General features: G+C 51.6%; 6 protein-coding genes across 6 annotated transcripts; 2 read left to right on the plus strand and 4 right to left on the minus strand.

Moving 5' to 3' along the window:
* Positions 1–3: 3 nt before the first annotated feature.
* Positions 4–840, minus strand: MSY001_2120 (uncharacterized protein; the record flags this gene model as incomplete). Its single annotated transcript, XM_018883956.1, has 2 exons — positions 4–675; positions 700–840. 2 exons carry the CDS (start codon positions 838–840, stop codon positions 4–6), a joined length of 813 nt encoding a protein of 270 aa, XP_018740664.1.
* A 223-nt stretch (positions 841–1063) lies between these two features.
* Positions 1064–2635, minus strand: MSY001_2121 (uncharacterized protein; the record flags this gene model as incomplete). The annotated part of the gene is made up of 1 exon (XM_018883957.1): positions 1064–2635. The coding sequence occupies one exon, from the start codon at positions 2633–2635 to the stop codon at positions 1064–1066; it is 1572 nt and encodes a 523-aa protein (XP_018740665.1).
* A 912-nt stretch (positions 2636–3547) lies between these two features.
* Positions 3548–4189, minus strand: MSY001_2122 (uncharacterized protein; the record flags this gene model as incomplete). Its single annotated transcript, XM_018883958.1, has 1 exon — positions 3548–4189. The coding sequence occupies one exon, from the start codon at positions 4187–4189 to the stop codon at positions 3548–3550; it is 642 nt and encodes a 213-aa protein (XP_018740666.1).
* A 4657-nt stretch (positions 4190–8846) lies between these two features.
* On the plus strand, positions 8847–9838 carry MSY001_2123 (uncharacterized protein; the record flags this gene model as incomplete). The annotated part of the gene is made up of 4 exons (XM_018883959.1): positions 8847–9382; positions 9421–9574; positions 9602–9748; positions 9779–9838. 4 exons carry the CDS (start codon positions 8847–8849, stop codon positions 9836–9838), a joined length of 897 nt encoding a protein of 298 aa, XP_018740667.1.
* Positions 9839–9979: 141 nt separating this feature from the next.
* On the plus strand, positions 9980–11879 carry MSY001_2124 (uncharacterized protein; the record flags this gene model as incomplete). The annotated part of the gene is made up of 2 exons (XM_018883960.1): positions 9980–10068; positions 10103–11879. The coding sequence occupies 2 exons, from the start codon at positions 9980–9982 to the stop codon at positions 11877–11879; spliced, it is 1866 nt and encodes a 621-aa protein (XP_018740668.1).
* A 44-nt stretch (positions 11880–11923) lies between these two features.
* Positions 11924–15100, minus strand: MSY001_2125 (uncharacterized protein; the record flags this gene model as incomplete). Its single annotated transcript, XM_018883961.1, has 1 exon — positions 11924–15100. One exon carries the CDS (start codon positions 15098–15100, stop codon positions 11924–11926), a length of 3177 nt encoding a protein of 1058 aa, XP_018740669.1.
* Positions 15101–15379: the final 279 nt, after the last annotated feature.

Here is a 15379-nt window from a genome sequence, read left to right on the forward strand (position 1 = left end):
CATCTATTTCCTCAGTAGGTCGGCAAGTACTGCGTCTATGCTGGGTGCTTTCGGAGCTGGGGCAGGGCCAGCGCGAGGGGGTGCGTCGGTCTTGTAGGCATTCAAGACATCGTCCACAGTAGCTGCCGGTGCGGGTTTCGGGCGCGGTGCACGCATGGAAACGAGACCCTGGAGGATCATCGTTTGCACTTCGTGGCCATCAAGCGGCTGCATCAGAGAAGATAGACGTACCTTGGACGGCGCCGAGTCAGCCTTTGTAGAGCGACCTTCTTTCGCTGGCTCTCCGCCCAGCTTGGAGATGCTCGTGTGAGACGGCTTGGCCGTGCCATACGCGCCCTTGATCTTTCCCAAGTAGGCTAGCACATCACCTTTGGTCAACATGCCATGGGGACCAGTGCCCTTGATATCCTTCTCTGGCTCGGAAATGCCATATTGGTGCGATAGCCGCTGCACGGAAGGGAAAACTGGTTTGGTAAAGTGCACGGGTCCTTTCGATTCTGACGGTGCGGCAGTGGCGTCGCTCTTCTTGGGCGCCTCCTTGGGCGCCTCCTCCTTCGATTTCTCGTTGTTCGAGCGGGCTTCAGACGGGTCGGGCAAGTCTGAGAGATCATCGCCCTCCTCCGCCACATAGGCAATCACATCATTCACTGCCACATCTTTAGAGCCCGACGGCACCTATGGTTAGCCGGCGCTACGCACAAGAATCTTCGCCATCACACCCTCATTCGCTGCCTCGACATCCATCAAAGCCTTGTCAGTCTCGACCTCGAGCAGAACATCACCCGCATTGAACGTATCGCCCTCCTTGACCTTCCACTCGCCTAGGTTGCCCTTCTCCATCGTGGGGCTCATCGCTGGCATCGTAAAAGGCTCCACCTTCAGGCGCGCTGGTGTCGTTGACAATGATGCCAACTGCATCACACTCATTGGGGCACGTTTGCCAGTCCAAGCACGACGGACGGCCCACAGCATCGGCCCTGTCATCGGTCGCATTGGTGTACGTGGTCCGACCCCTCCGCCAGCCAAATCGGGCCATCCACCCCAGTAGGCCTATGTAATGTCATTATGTGGAGGCAGCTGGCACATCGCGCGGTTTGAGTACGCCGAGGGATTGCAGCAGCGCACGGTGGTTGCGCCCTGACTTTTTTAGGACGCCCAGCCCGTGACGCGGTGTCCACGGTCCCAATGAATCATTTGCGTAAAAGTCCATCGGGTAATCTGCACGGTCGATGTCCTCTGAGCGGTCTCGGAAAGAGGGAAACCGTTGCATGCCCAGTGTATTCGGCGCCTCGGACCACATGCGTGCCTTACCCATAGCTGCAGCCGCCTCGTATGGGCTTAAGAGTGGTTTGGGAAACGCCGAACCCCAGTCAATTGAGAGGCGAGGACAGCTCGTCTGTACCAGCACCGATAAATGCGACCCGAACAACTCGGCCTTTTGCGGTGAGAGTTCCGATAACAGAATCGGCACTTGAGGCACATGTGGATCACGCTCGTGCAAGGAAGTGCCTAGGTAGTCTAGCACCTTGGTGCTTCCCTGGCGGCCAAGCGTGCCCAGCACTAGGCCCCACGCAGACTGAGACAGCGCATCGCCCCGATCGAGTGTGGCCTGGGCGTCACGAATGGCACTCTGACGTAGACGGCGCATCGACGTATGATCATACAGCTCGCGCTGGAGCCGCTTGGTATAGGGGTCATAGCGAAATGCTGGGATCGTGGGGTTTGCAATCATGATCGACTCCAAATGGAAGCGGCCGTCACCCACATAGAGTATTGCATCCACCGACGTGGCGTCCAATTTAGGTGACGTGCACCCCAGAATCTCACCTGGACTCAACGGTTTGATCTGAGGCACAGTCACCGTATACACATCCGGCTCTGCTGTAACAGCCTGTTTTTCCTCATGTACCTGACCTAGGCTGATGGCTCGTTGGGTCTCCGTGTCAGCAGGGCCCTTCGTAAGGGCATCGCGGATGCCCTGAATGGCGGCGATGAACTGGATTGTCCCCACCAGTGCCAAGTGCGTAGGTCGATTTTCCACATCAGACGTCTGCACTGGCACAGCAGCCTGCATCCCCTGCTCACTGGGCTGCGTCAGCACCTTTTTGTGGAAGTGTGCGCTATTGCTAGGGAAGTTGGCACGAATCGAATGCAGCAGATGCGTTGTGTCGACGAGGATCTCGACAAATACATAGAGAGTGCGAATCATCGTTTGATCCACCGGAACTGGCGTCAGCGTCAGAAACATACCCAAGCAGCTGTGACCGTAATGTATAAGCATATCGCACCCTAGCGCCATGGCGGTATAGTCGTCCACACAGCATGCACCATAGGTCACATCGCCCATTATCACAGCCGTAGCTTCTGTAAAGCGCTCAATGATATCCACAATCGATGTGGCCCAGAGAGTTAAGCCTTCTGGCATTTGCAGCGCCACACAGCGAGCATGGTACTTTCGTATTTGATGTACCGTCTTATGGATCTCAAAATTGTAGTTCTTCGGCAAAAGACTCTCAATAGCCCCATTCAAAAGAGGATCTTCCAGTACTGAGGCTGGTATACCCGTGTCCAAAGACACGGGAGCCGCGCCCCCTTGCCGCGTAAAACGGCGCTTAGGTTGGGCGGCGTCGTTCATGGAAGTGTGGAGGAGGGTCGCGAACTCTCAGCGAGGAACGACGATGCTGGAACTTAGCTCAATGCTCGCCTTTGCTGGCCAGGAAGGCTCCTGTATTCCTCCATCTGATGCTCATGTACATGTAACCGATACGCTGGATGCTTCTGGCCAGTTTATTCTCCTCCATTATGCATTTGCAGCCCTTCAAAGAGAGTGCCCTGTCCTATGGTTGGGCTCGGGTGCGGATGGCAGCGTACATGTAAGCCACATTGCTAGAAAAGCGGTATGCAGGTCGTACTCATCCCAGGGAATCAACATGTCTCTTTATACCCAGTACTTTCATTATATTGACTTGGCTTCTCAGATGAGAGATGGACCAATTTTTCCGGCAGCCCTCAAGTGGGTGCGGGAGGTTCTGCCCCTATCGGATCAGTCGCGCGCCCTGGTCATGGTCTCTGATCTATCATCATTGCTTTGGAGTACACCAGGTCCCTCTGATGCGGTAGTTGGTCAATCTATCCAATGGCTCCGTGCGTTGCGCGCTTGGTGTGCCATGCACAACGGCTCTCTGATTACGTTGATGCATGCTGATGCATGCTCTATTGTCAGCCACGCTGGCGTGCTGGATCCAACTGACGAAGCATTGCTTAGGTACATGCTCCGTACAGCTGATCTTTGGGTGTCTGTCAACGAGCTGCCGAGTGGCCGAGCGGCCGACTGTGATGGCGAGCTCGCCGTGCATGCTCTTACCCGACCCGCTGCAGCTACAACCTGTACAGATGCGTCCTCCCCTTTGCTAACGTTTCTTCTGGAGCGGTACATGCCTGCTTCTGAAAAGTGTCTCTATCGCATATTACCCGATGGAACAGGACCGAAACGGGAGGACGGCACACGTGCTCTCGTCCGGGTGTGGGCTCGCGGCACAGGTCTTCTTTAAATCCGCTTTGCAATTTCAATCGCCCCTTTGCAGCCATATTCTACCACGGCAGAAAGTAGTGCATGCGCGGGTGCCTGCTGAGAATCGTGGTCCACAGCCGTGTCCAGATGCTCTAGTTCATCGTCACGGAACTCGACCAACACACTGCGAAGAAGAGCCAGCGACTCATCTAATTCCTGCATTTTATCACCTGTATAAGTCTTTGAAAGCTTTTCGCGGATGTCGGAAAGGTGCTGCAGTTGACTAGAGTCAGACACAATAACGTACTCGTCATAATGTTCTCCAATAGCCGTTTCGACGGCCTCCGTACACGCCATAGCACTTTTCTCACCCAGATATGCCGTAAATCCACCAAGTATGCGTCCAGCAAGCGCCCATACGGGAACAAGGGCAGAGGGACGAGTGCGATAGTCATCCAGCATCGTTGCGGCAGCGTGTAAGTGCTTCTTCTCGTTCTCCCACATGTCCGAAACAAGATTTTTCACTGAGATTTGACCTCGGTATCCAAAAACATCAGCCTGTGCCTCATAGATGGTGTTTGCTGCGACCTCTCCGGAATGATCCACTCGCAGCATTGATGCCACTGCCTTGCGGTCGACGGGGTCAAGCGCCTGTATAAAACGCAATGCCTTGGCCATCCGCGCTATACGGTCACTTGAATTCTTGGTAAATGCATCAGAAGCCAGATTCTCTGTTTGAAAAGCTCGTCTCTGTGTAATAAGGCGGCAAGTCGCTGGCAACTCCACCATGCACCGAGAGCCCGCTCGGAACATGATTGTGACGTGATACATTGCGTCTCCACATTACGTGCTGATAGGTCCTCCACATTTGGACACCGTCATGTTTAATCCGTAATCACCAGATCATTGCCACGCGCTTGAATGCAAGTACTTTGAGGTTACCAGGATTCAAGAACGAACATGCTGACATACTATCCGCTCCTTACTACCTCAATGTACAAGCTTTTTAGCATTATTGGACTTCTTTTCTATGGAGTATCGATCGTTTCAACCCAGTTCGTTGAGCCACCAAAAGACCTCAAGACTGTGAAAGGCCATGCAAATACTACTGTGCGGTTCAAAGAGGTACCGCATGGTATTTGCGAAACACACAAAGGAGTGAAAAGTTTTTCTGGCTACGTAGATACGGCCGAAGACGAGCACATGTTTTTCTGGTTCTTCGAGTCTCGTAACGATCCCAAGAATGATCCTCTAACGATTTGGTTTAATGGCGGACCAGGCTCGTCCTCTATGATTGGCTTGTTCCAGGAAGTGGGTCCTTGCAGGATGTGGCCCAATGGAACCTTGTATGACAATGAATTTTCGTTTAATGAAGTCTCAAACTTGCTTGTCATTGATCAGCCCGTATCTACCGGCTTTTCCTATTCTAAAGTGGGCCCTGTAATTCTCGACACCAATTCAGGTTCAATAAAGACACTTGAAAAGGAAAATTGCCCAGATTATATCTCCGTTTCTGAAAAATGCGCGACTCTATCAATCCCCGAATCCACAAAGTCTCCTAAATCCACCAAGGAGGCTGCTCCAGCGGTCTGGAAGACAATTCAGGGTTTTCTCGGTGCCTTTCCTGAATATAGCCGTGCTTCTCTCCACATCGCAACTGAATCTTATGGAGGACATTATGCTCCTGTTTTTGGAATGCATTTTCTTGAGCAGAATGACCTAAAACTTGACGGAACGGTTCCTCTGCACCTAGAATCTATCATGATTGGGAATGGTTGGTATGATCCAATGGTTCAATATGCCGCTTATTACAACTTCACTGTGTCACCTGGTAACACGTATGATCTTAGGCCATACGATAAGACACAGGAGAATAAGCTCTACAATTCTATCTATGGAGCGGGAAAATGTGTTGATCAATTAAAGGACTGTTACCACACAGGTAGCAACAAGGTTTGTCGAAAGGCCGATAATTATTGTGCTCGAAACGTTGAGCAGTATCTAAACCTTCTCGTGAGGCGTGATGAATATGATATTCGTGAAATGGAGCCTGATCCATTCCCGTATGGCAGCTATGCATCATATCTCAATAAACCACACGTCTTGACGGCAATTGGTGCCTACCAAAACTATACTGAATCATCGAACGTTGTTTGGGACGCCTTTAAGACTACAGGTGATGACGCTAGGCGACAAGGTTCTACTAAATACCTCAAAGCTCTTTTGGAGCATGGTGTCACCGTCACTTTGTTGGCTGGCGACGCAGATTACAACTGCAATTGGATCGGTAATGAAATCATCGCTAACAAGGTGGGGGGCTTGTCTATTATGAAGGCTGGATATCAAGATATTCTTGTGTCGACTTCTTCCGTACCCGGTCAAGTGAAGCAAGCTGGTTCTTTCAGCTTCTCACGAATATATTACAGTGGGCATGAAGTTCCTTTCTATCAGCCTCAAGCTGCTCTCGAACTTCATTACCGGACTGTACATGGTCTTGACATTGCAACCGGTAAACATAAAGTTACGAAAGACTACATTACGAAAGGTCCATTACACAGTGTTTTCCGCGAGGGTAATTCCACCGTCCAATTCCAGAGACTACCTGTCGATGCCATCTATAGCACGGACACTTATGGTCCTGCTAAGTAGGCAATTCACCATGTACTGTAGGCCCTTTAAGTAATCAACGGGTCCCGGAGCTGCCTAAAACAATTTCTCGTTTCATAATATAATTGTCTGTTTGGTCGCTATGTGGTCGTCACTTTCGAAGTATGAATATGTAAAACATATTTAAAACAGCTCACAATGCACGATGCGGATGTATAAATTCATCCAGGGAGGAAAGAGTTCCCTCTATAATTTTGATAGTGCATTTTCCTCGTGCATCACTAATTTAAGCATGAGCACCAGATATCATTTCGTTGATGCTGGGAAGTCTAGGAGCACTTGACCTCACATTTGACATGATAGGCGGCAGCATTTCTTTGGCAGGGTCAATCGTCTTCGGCCTGTACTCAAGTCGGTGACTTACTCGTGGCGCAAAATTTTGGTATATATTTCGGTGAATACCTGATGGAGGATGCCAATAGGTGGTGGTGTATGGCTGGTAGGTATATCGCGGTCTGCGTTGCTCAAATAAACTTGAAGAGCGTGTTGGCTCATACCCATAATTTTCATAGGGACGCTGGGAATATAGGTTTTCACTCCATGGCAATCCACGGAAACTTGAATATGAAGTATTTGTGTAAACATTTGGGATAGAGTGGGGGTCGGACTGATTTAAAAGGGTGGGTTCATTTCCAACACTCGGCTTCGGTGTAACTGAAGGCTCATTTGGCTTTGGTGCAATTTTCTGCGGCTGCGAAGCAGATGTACTGAGATTGGACTTTTTTCGCTGCTTCTGACGCTTATTTTGAAAGAATACTTGAACTTTACGGGGCGAGAGTCCCAACTTGGCAGCTACTTCCTCCCGCACTTTGGTCGAAGGAAAGCTTGTTTCTTGAAGTAACTCATGAAGAACACGACTTTGTTCTAAAGTAAGGAGTGTTCTTGCTCGCTTACCGGGTTTATCAGAATAAATGCGTTGGTTTCTCCGCTTTGTTTTAGTGCTGAGATGTCGTGGAACTCGGTTCTCTAAATCCATCTCATTTTCATCATGACTTTTCTCCGACGAAGATTCATAAGGACTCGGAGAAGAAGCATTACTCGATGCGGTTTGTTCAACTAAACGATCTGATGAGTTGTATTCATCAACATTTGATTGCTTCTCACTTGTTTTACTGTTTTGGCCCTTGCCATCAGATTTAAAAGGCATGATTTCCTAGAGTATAACGTGCACTAATGGGATAGAACCAGGAATCAATCCTCGTTCAACTCTTTTTTGTAGAGACCAAGTAAAGGACTCGAGAACTAGGTGGTAATTGATGAGGAAGCGCTACGTCAACGCTTTTTTGTGCTCGTGTCCTTATAGTCACAACCTATGGTAAAAATTAGTATAAAGCCGTGCGTTCAATCACTGGCTGTAATTATGCATGTCGAAACTTAAACCATAGAGAATGAGCAAATTAAGATATGCGATTCTTGCTACGATCTAACCTATTTTCACAGCTACCAATAACACAGCCACACAGATAGCTGGTTTAATTTCTTTTTCCATCCAATGCACGAACGAATGAGATTTAGTCATGCGTTCGCGTATCGAATATCGGGTCTGTGCGTTGTATTGAAAAATGCAAACTGTCCTTTTTATTTATGCGCCGAGGACCAGGAATAGTCGCGCTAGATCGCAATACTTTATCTAATGATCATTATTCATCGCTCTCACAACGCTTCAATGAAGCAAAGTTACAACAGTTGAGGAACCAAATTGAACACTTCTCTCATTCTCTTCGAACATTTGCTGTGGCACATAAACAAGACATTCGTAAGGATCCTGAATTCCGACACGCATTTCAACGTATGTGCGCCAGTTTATGGGTGGATCCTTTGGCAGGTCATCCTACAACATCTAATTCAGAGGGAAGCTTGAGCAAAGTCGTGAATTTATGGAGTGATCTTACAGGGATGAGTGACTGGCAGTATGAGCTGGGCGTTCAAATTGTCGATTACTGCATAAGTACTAGACCACAGAATGGTGGTCTTATTTCAATACAAGACTTGATACACGGCATCATCCGTGTCCGCCAGGGTCGCTCGCATTCCACTGTTCACGGTGATTCACTTGTGACCCCAGAAGACGTCGAGCGTAGTATTCGTGCTCTTAAGCCTTTAGGGTGTGGTTACAGTATTTTCAACCTTAATGGGATCAAAATGATACGAACAGTACCACAGGAGCTAAGTGATGATGCTCTTTTCGTATTGGGATACCTATCTTCGGCTCAAATTGCAAGGAAAGACGCTCTTGGTATTCCTTTTATCATCCCAAATCATTTGGTTGAATACGCAAAGGTCTATTCTCCTGGTACCTCTTGGACACTTCATCGAACAATCAAGGTTCTAGAGGATATGGTGATGAATGATGGGACCCTCTGGATTGATCCTGATCCGAATTGCTTGACTGAACACTCTCCAGCATCAGAACATTGCAAATTTTATGCTCTGTCTATAGCAGAATCTACATGTGTATAATATTTTGGTGATAATTTTAACGATATTATGATCACACAAAACTGACGCTCCCGGTTCGGCCATAAAGCCATTCTTGCTTCTCTTCGCTGTACCGCGTGATATCACGTGTATTTGGGGACTGCATGATGTAATTGTATTACCTACTAGGCTGTTCGATGATGATAGCCATTTCGGGAGCTGCTTGTCATTCTAGCAGTGCATTACCATTATGGCGCCAGCACAAGGTGGTTTCTCGTGGTCTAATATTGCCGTTGGCGCAGTAATGAATATGTTTGAGGTAACCACTCTTGGTCAACCTTTTGAGGTAATTAAAACTCAGATGGCTTCAAACCGTACTCAGACTATGCTCGAAGCTCTCAAGACGGTATGGAGTCGCGGAGGCCCCCTTGGCTTCTATCAGGGTCTGATTCCCTGGGCTTGGATTGAGGCGTCGACAAAGGGTGCTGTGCTTTTATTCACCTCCTCTGAGGTGCAGACCGTTGCTAAGAGCTTTGGCGTGGGCCCTGGAGCAGCTGGTCTCTTAGGTGGCATGACTGGTGGTATTGTGCAAGCATATGCTACAATGGGTTTCTGCACATGTATGAAGACTGCTGAAATCACGAGGGCCAGACAGGCAGCAACTGGTATCAAGCCACCATCTACTTGGCAGGTGTTTGCTGATATCTACCGGAAGGAGGGTATTCGTGGTATCAACAAGGGTGTGAATGCTGTTGCTGTGCGGCAGATGACCAACTGGGGAAGCCGGTACGTATATTCTAAGGAAGTCCAGCTAATATTTCTAGCATGGGCTTTGCTCGTCTCGCTGAAACGCCTGTTCGTCAAATGAGCGGCAAGAAAGAGGGCGAGAAGCTGAACTCTATTGAACGTGTTGCATGCTCTTCCATTGGCGGTGCGCTGGCTACGTGGAATCAGCCAATCGAAGTAATTCGTGTTGAGGTACGTACAGTCTGTCTGACCTTTTAGATGCAATCGCTGTCAAAGGTTGCCGCCGAACATCGTCCTGCCAAGCCCAGCATTATGAGCACGTTCATGTACATCTACAAGGAAAGCGGCATCAAGGGCCTATACCGAGGTGTTACACCTCGTATTTGTCTTGGTATCTGGCAGACGGTACGCGTAATATTTATGAACTAACAATAGGTGTGTATGGTCTCGTTTGCCGACACGGTCCGTGATTGGATGAACACCGCTAGTAAGTAGGCTGTTGCAAGCAGGTGCTTGCGCGATATTTCCCCGTGGGGTTCCAGCGAGGCGCTTGCTGGCCGTTCCACGTATAATCACGTGATAGTACCGTAGCCCGTGCACGGGTTCGGTGAGTCCGTTGTCTTTTATTCCGTGACCATGTCTATTAAGCACGTTTTTGACGACGCCAACGGCCTCATTGATAAGGCCTTGCTTGGTGCAGTCTCTACCAACCCGGATCTGCGTCTGTATGTATTTTCTGAAAGTGCTCTAACCTTATAGCTATGCTCCTCACAAAGTTGTCTATGACACCACTCATACTCCTGACAAGGTGGCAATTCTTGCTGGTGGTGGCGGTGGTCATGAGCCTACCTTCAGTGGTCTTGTCGGCCGTGGACTTGTGACTGCGGCGGTCTCTGGTGACATCTTTGCCTCTCCGAGTGCTGCCCAGATCTGCTCTGGCGTAGACCTAATCAACAGTGACAAGGGTCTCGTGGTGGTGGTTCTGAACTATACGGGTGACTGCCTTAACTTCGGTTTGGCTTCAGAGAAGGCACGCGCGGCCTTCTCTGGAGCTGGTAAGGGCCAGGAGGTCGAGATGGTCATTGTGGGTGACGATGTGTCCGTTGGCCGTAGCAAGGGTGGTCTTGTCGGCCGCCGTGGTCTCACGGGTGCTCCGTTTGTGGTCAAGGCTCTTGGTGCTGCCTCTGAGAAGGGATGGGATGTCAAGTCTATCGGCAACCTCGGTCGCTCTATGGTGAAGAACTTTGTCACTGTTGGCTCTTCGCTGGACCACTGCCACGTGCCTGGTCGTGCCACAAGCGATGAGGAGCGTGGTGCGCTGGGCCCGAAGGCAGTGGAGATTGGTATGGGTATCCACAACGAGTCCGGTGTGAAGCACATTGAGAACAAGCCTAGCGGCCCTGATCTGATTAAGGAAATGCTCTCGCTGCTTCTCAACAAAGACGACAAGGAGCGCGCGTTTGTCTCGTTTGAAAAGGACGACGACCCGGTCCTAATCATCAACAACCTGGGTGGCATGAGCAACGTGGAGCTGTCGGCGATTGTGGCCGAGGTGGTGGACCAGCTGAAGAAGGACTGGGAGCTGAGCCCTGTGCGTGTGTACTGCGGTACCTACGTGACGTCGCTCAACGCCCCTGGATTCAACATCTCGCTCATGAAGCACAAGGAAGTGTCGAAAGACATTGGTTCCAACGTGCTGGAGCTCATCGACGCTCCTACTGACGCCACTGGTTGGTCAGGTGTGTCCCAGGGCTGGTCGGACAAGGCCATTCTCAAGACCCCCGATGAACACTTGAAGGAGAGCGAGAAGCGCTTGGAGGAGAAGCGCAACACGGGCCATGCAGTGAGTGGTAGCCTAGTGAGCGGCAAGTCGGCGTCGGCCGGTCCGAAGAATGGAAACCCGGACAAGGCCAAGGAGGCGCTGTCGAGCCTGTGCCGCGCTGTGATTGATGTTGAGCCGACGCTGACCAAATATGATACGGTGGTCGGCGATGGTGACGCTGGTGAGACGCTTCGCCACTGTGCCGAGGCGATCCTTAAGGCCGTTGAGGGCAACAAGATTCAGTGCGACCGCGCTACGGCGATGGTGCTGGGTATGACGGAGGTGCTCGAGTCCAACATGGGCGGCACTTCGGGTGCTATCTATGCCATTTTCCTTACCGGTCTCGTTCAGGGTCTCGTGAAGAGCACTGAGAACACGGATGAGGAAGCCACTGTCAAGCACTGGGGTTCGGCTGCTGTGCACGCGCTCGAGAGCCTGGGTCACTACACCCCGGCTCGTCCTGGAGACCGCACCCTGGTCGATGCTCTTGACCCCTTCTGCCGCACGCTGCAGAAGGAGTCTGACAGCGGCAAGAGTGACAAGGATGCACTGGCTTCTGCCGTCAAGGCCGCGAAGGAGGGTGCGGAACACACGCGCGACCTGACTGCTCGCCTTGGCCGTGCTACTTACGTGGGTGAGACCTCGGAGAAGGTGCCTGATCCTGGTGCGTGGGGTGTGTGGGCTCTGGTCGAGGGTATCCTGAAGGCTCTCTAGATGACCCATACATGCTGTTGCTACAGAACCATGTGCTACATGTCTCAAATTAACCAATTGTCTGACTCGCCTGTGTTTTCGAAAGGCGTAGCAAGTTGCTGGACGCATAGTAAACACGTAGGACAGGCACCAGCTATGATGGTGTTCATCTCTGCCCGAAGGGCCTCCATCTTGGTCCATGTATCGGGTGGTAGTGCTTGAGTCTGGGCCTTGCACCTAGGTGTTGTGGTATCCATCGATTCTGCATTTAGAGAGAAGGCCCGCCTGGTGCTATTCACGCCCTCTTGAAGGCCTGTAGTGATAGCGTCCACAATGACTTGAGGCAAGACACTTTCCCGCAGGCGCTCTAAAGACATGCTCAACAAAGCGCTCGAAGGCTTGCCTCTCGTCGGTTCTGCTGCCGGCGCGGCATTTTCGTTGGCTGTGAGGGCACCAAGTTGATTTTGCAAATGCAACAGGCGCCGAAGCCGTCGAGGCGGCAGGTGCTGCGTAACTTGCTCAGTGAGGCAGTCAGCATGGAAGCCGTGGCGACATGGAAATACATAAAGATGGCGCTGGAGCAGTGGTTTCTTACATGCCATACATAGCTGTGACGCAGGCACCTCAATGAAGCGGTCTCCAAGTTGCTGAATATCATGTTGGATACTTGCAGCAGTGGCAGCCGTTTTGTCCATGTCTTCCTTGAGAGAATCAATACGTGTCACATAGCCTTCTAAGGTATCACAAATCTGCTCCTTCAAATCGTCCACGACGTAAAAATCAGGGAAAAATGGAAGTATGTCTTCCACTGTGAGTAGGTCTGTGCGGAGTAGGAACTGCATTACCTCCTGCATGCTTGGGTGGGCCTGGACAACATGCTTGGCACACTGAAGCCACAAATCACGTCGCAAATCCCGGTCGTTAGTAGCCAGGTCGGCACAGGCACAAGCCAAGTCCACGTCACCCTCACTCAAAGCCAACTGCACAGCGTTTTCGTACTGCTCCATGCGCGCATAGAGACGCACACACGCTTCGTGGCATTGTACTGCCGCACAGACACGCAAGGCGAAGGCCAGGTCAAGGCACTCTGATGGCGCTTTCTCCACGAAAGCCAGCAGTGCTGGCCAATGTCGCTCACTTGCAGCCAGGCGTGTTAGGCGTAGTGCATAGGCGGATCCATCGCGCGATCCTTGTACATCAATCGCGTAGGCGAGGTACAACAAGGCATAGTCGGTCGCATGGTCGTCATCTTTCTGCGGCTTGTACTGCAACAGGGCCGGCACGAGACGGCCGACATCAAGCATGTCACAGCGCTGCCAGCACTGTACAGTCTCGGCAGGGGCATGCTTCATAAGCACTTCCGAAAAGTCGAAGTAAAGCTCTGGTTGAGACTGAGCACTCAATGCCTCCAACGCCCGCGTCCACTCTTGGGCATCGACCCAATGCTGCACGATTCGCCGCGTATCATGCCGACTCTCTGCATACATAAGCCAAATGTCCATGCGGCCCTGACGCAAAAAGAGTTGGTACGTGGTATGTGGATGCAGGGCAGTGGCATGCCGATGAAGAACTTGCTGTATATCAGCCCGCAGCGACTCAACAGCGGCGTTGTCCATACTCTCTTCCTTCTCACTGAGGGCTCCCATGTACAGCTCAAGCAGCCATGTAGCCAACATAAGCCGCTGAACGCCCTGGTCACGCGGCAAAGCATCCAAGCAGAGACGCACATAGTGTCGCAGCGCATCGTTGGCGCGTGCGTCCATCAGTGCTAGCATCACTTGTTCCATTGACGGTACCTTGGCTGATGCATAACAAGTTGCGGCCTCCATTGCTAGCCCGGCTGCTAGTAGCGCATCGGCCTTTTTGGCCAGCACTGCATGCTTGGCGGAATCATTCGGACAAAATGCCAGCGCTCCATCAAAGTCTCGCTGCGCTAGCAGCGATTGCCATACATCCCGCGTTTCGTTTGTAACCACTAGCTCGAACACTGTACGGGCGGTGTAGATCCAGCACGAGCCAGAGATGGGGTCCACAGCAGTGCCTAGTACTCTCTCTCCGGACTCTAAAGGTAGAGGTGCTTCGTACACTAGCTGTGCATCGAGCGACCGAAGGCATTCCACTCGCGCGTCATACACCAGCACATGGTGCAAGGGGGTAGAGCCTAACGCCAAGGGTTGGTCCTCTCTTGGAAATGAGATCAGATCAGCATGCTCTAGCGCGTGAAGGTTCCGAGCCTGCGCCGTATAGATCCCTGCTCCACTGAGCCAAGAAATCACCCGCTGCGGGGCCTGTGGAAGACGGGATGGGGGCGTCGCAGTCACCAGCCCTCCTGGCCCAGCGGGCAAGTCTGTCTTGACGTATGGAAGCGGCGACGTTTGGTAAACGGTAAAAAGCGACTTGAGGATAGGCTCTCCATCGAGTGTCGATTCGCGACACGAGCCCGCAAACTCGAAAAGCCGTGACGACGTCGCCACTGTGATCAGCGCCTGCTGCTCCGCATTATATTCCCAATCAAGGCCTGTCACGGGCTGCGTATCGGAAAGGGAGAAGAGATGATGTACATAGCGCTCGAGCGCCGGCTCGTGCGAGCCGCCGGCGCGGCGGGCCCAGCGATCGAGTAGGTCGGGCCGTTCGTCACCAATCTGTGCTGTGATGATAGTCTCAATGAGGTCTCCACGAGCAGTGCCCAGAAGAATCGGTGGCGTCCAGATCCATCGCCGAGGCCCTGGCAGCACACTCAATGGGACAGGCGGTGTGCTCTGTGGCGGGCCCCATGATACGGAGGTGACCGGTACACTCTCCAGACGTTGAACGAGGCGTGGTTGCGCCCAAGATGGTGTCCAATAGTAGGTATGCGTGTCAACACAAAGAAGGAGATGCGTAGCCGTAGGGTCCATATATATCTTAATCGAGCGAGCAGCCTGCCTTGATGGGGCGCGAAGAGGCGGCGATATGGGCACCATTGCACGCCTCGTACGAGTAGGGTCATCCAGGTCCAGTAAAACAATATGTAATGGTTCGCTGTCCTCGCGAGGGCATAAGCACAGCGCGAGTCGATTCGAAGCTGCTGCAAGACTTGCTAACGGAGCATCCAGCGCGTATTGCACCGTGCCAATCTGAAACAGCGGCATGTCATGGCTGGCAATTGACGCATCTGGCACGTCCCATAGGGGCACAGTATGGTCCTGCTCATATCCTGACGGCATTGTTGTCAATCCATAATTAAATGGACCAGCGGCCATGGTGAAGATCGCCGCCGCGCAACACTGGCTCGTTCGCCGACGTAGGATGTGACTACGAGCGGGGTACACACGTGACTGCTACGCAACTACGAAATCAGCTTCGCGATGAGGAACTTGACACCGACAAGGGCTGTGGCGACATCCCCGCTCGCCATCGTCAGTAGTTGTACATGGAGAGAAAGTGCTCCCTGCTGATCCCGAGAACCAAGTGCCTGCGCAAGCTGCTGCAAGACAGGGACCATCTTACTGTCGATGAGACCATTGTTGAACAAGTCCAAA

This window comes from Malassezia sympodialis, genomic scaffold (genome assembly GCF_000349305.1).
Source record: "Malassezia sympodialis ATCC 42132 genomic scaffold, msy_sf_9, whole genome shotgun sequence".
NCBI classification, from domain to species: Eukaryota; Fungi; Basidiomycota; class Malasseziomycetes; order Malasseziales; family Malasseziaceae; genus Malassezia; species Malassezia sympodialis.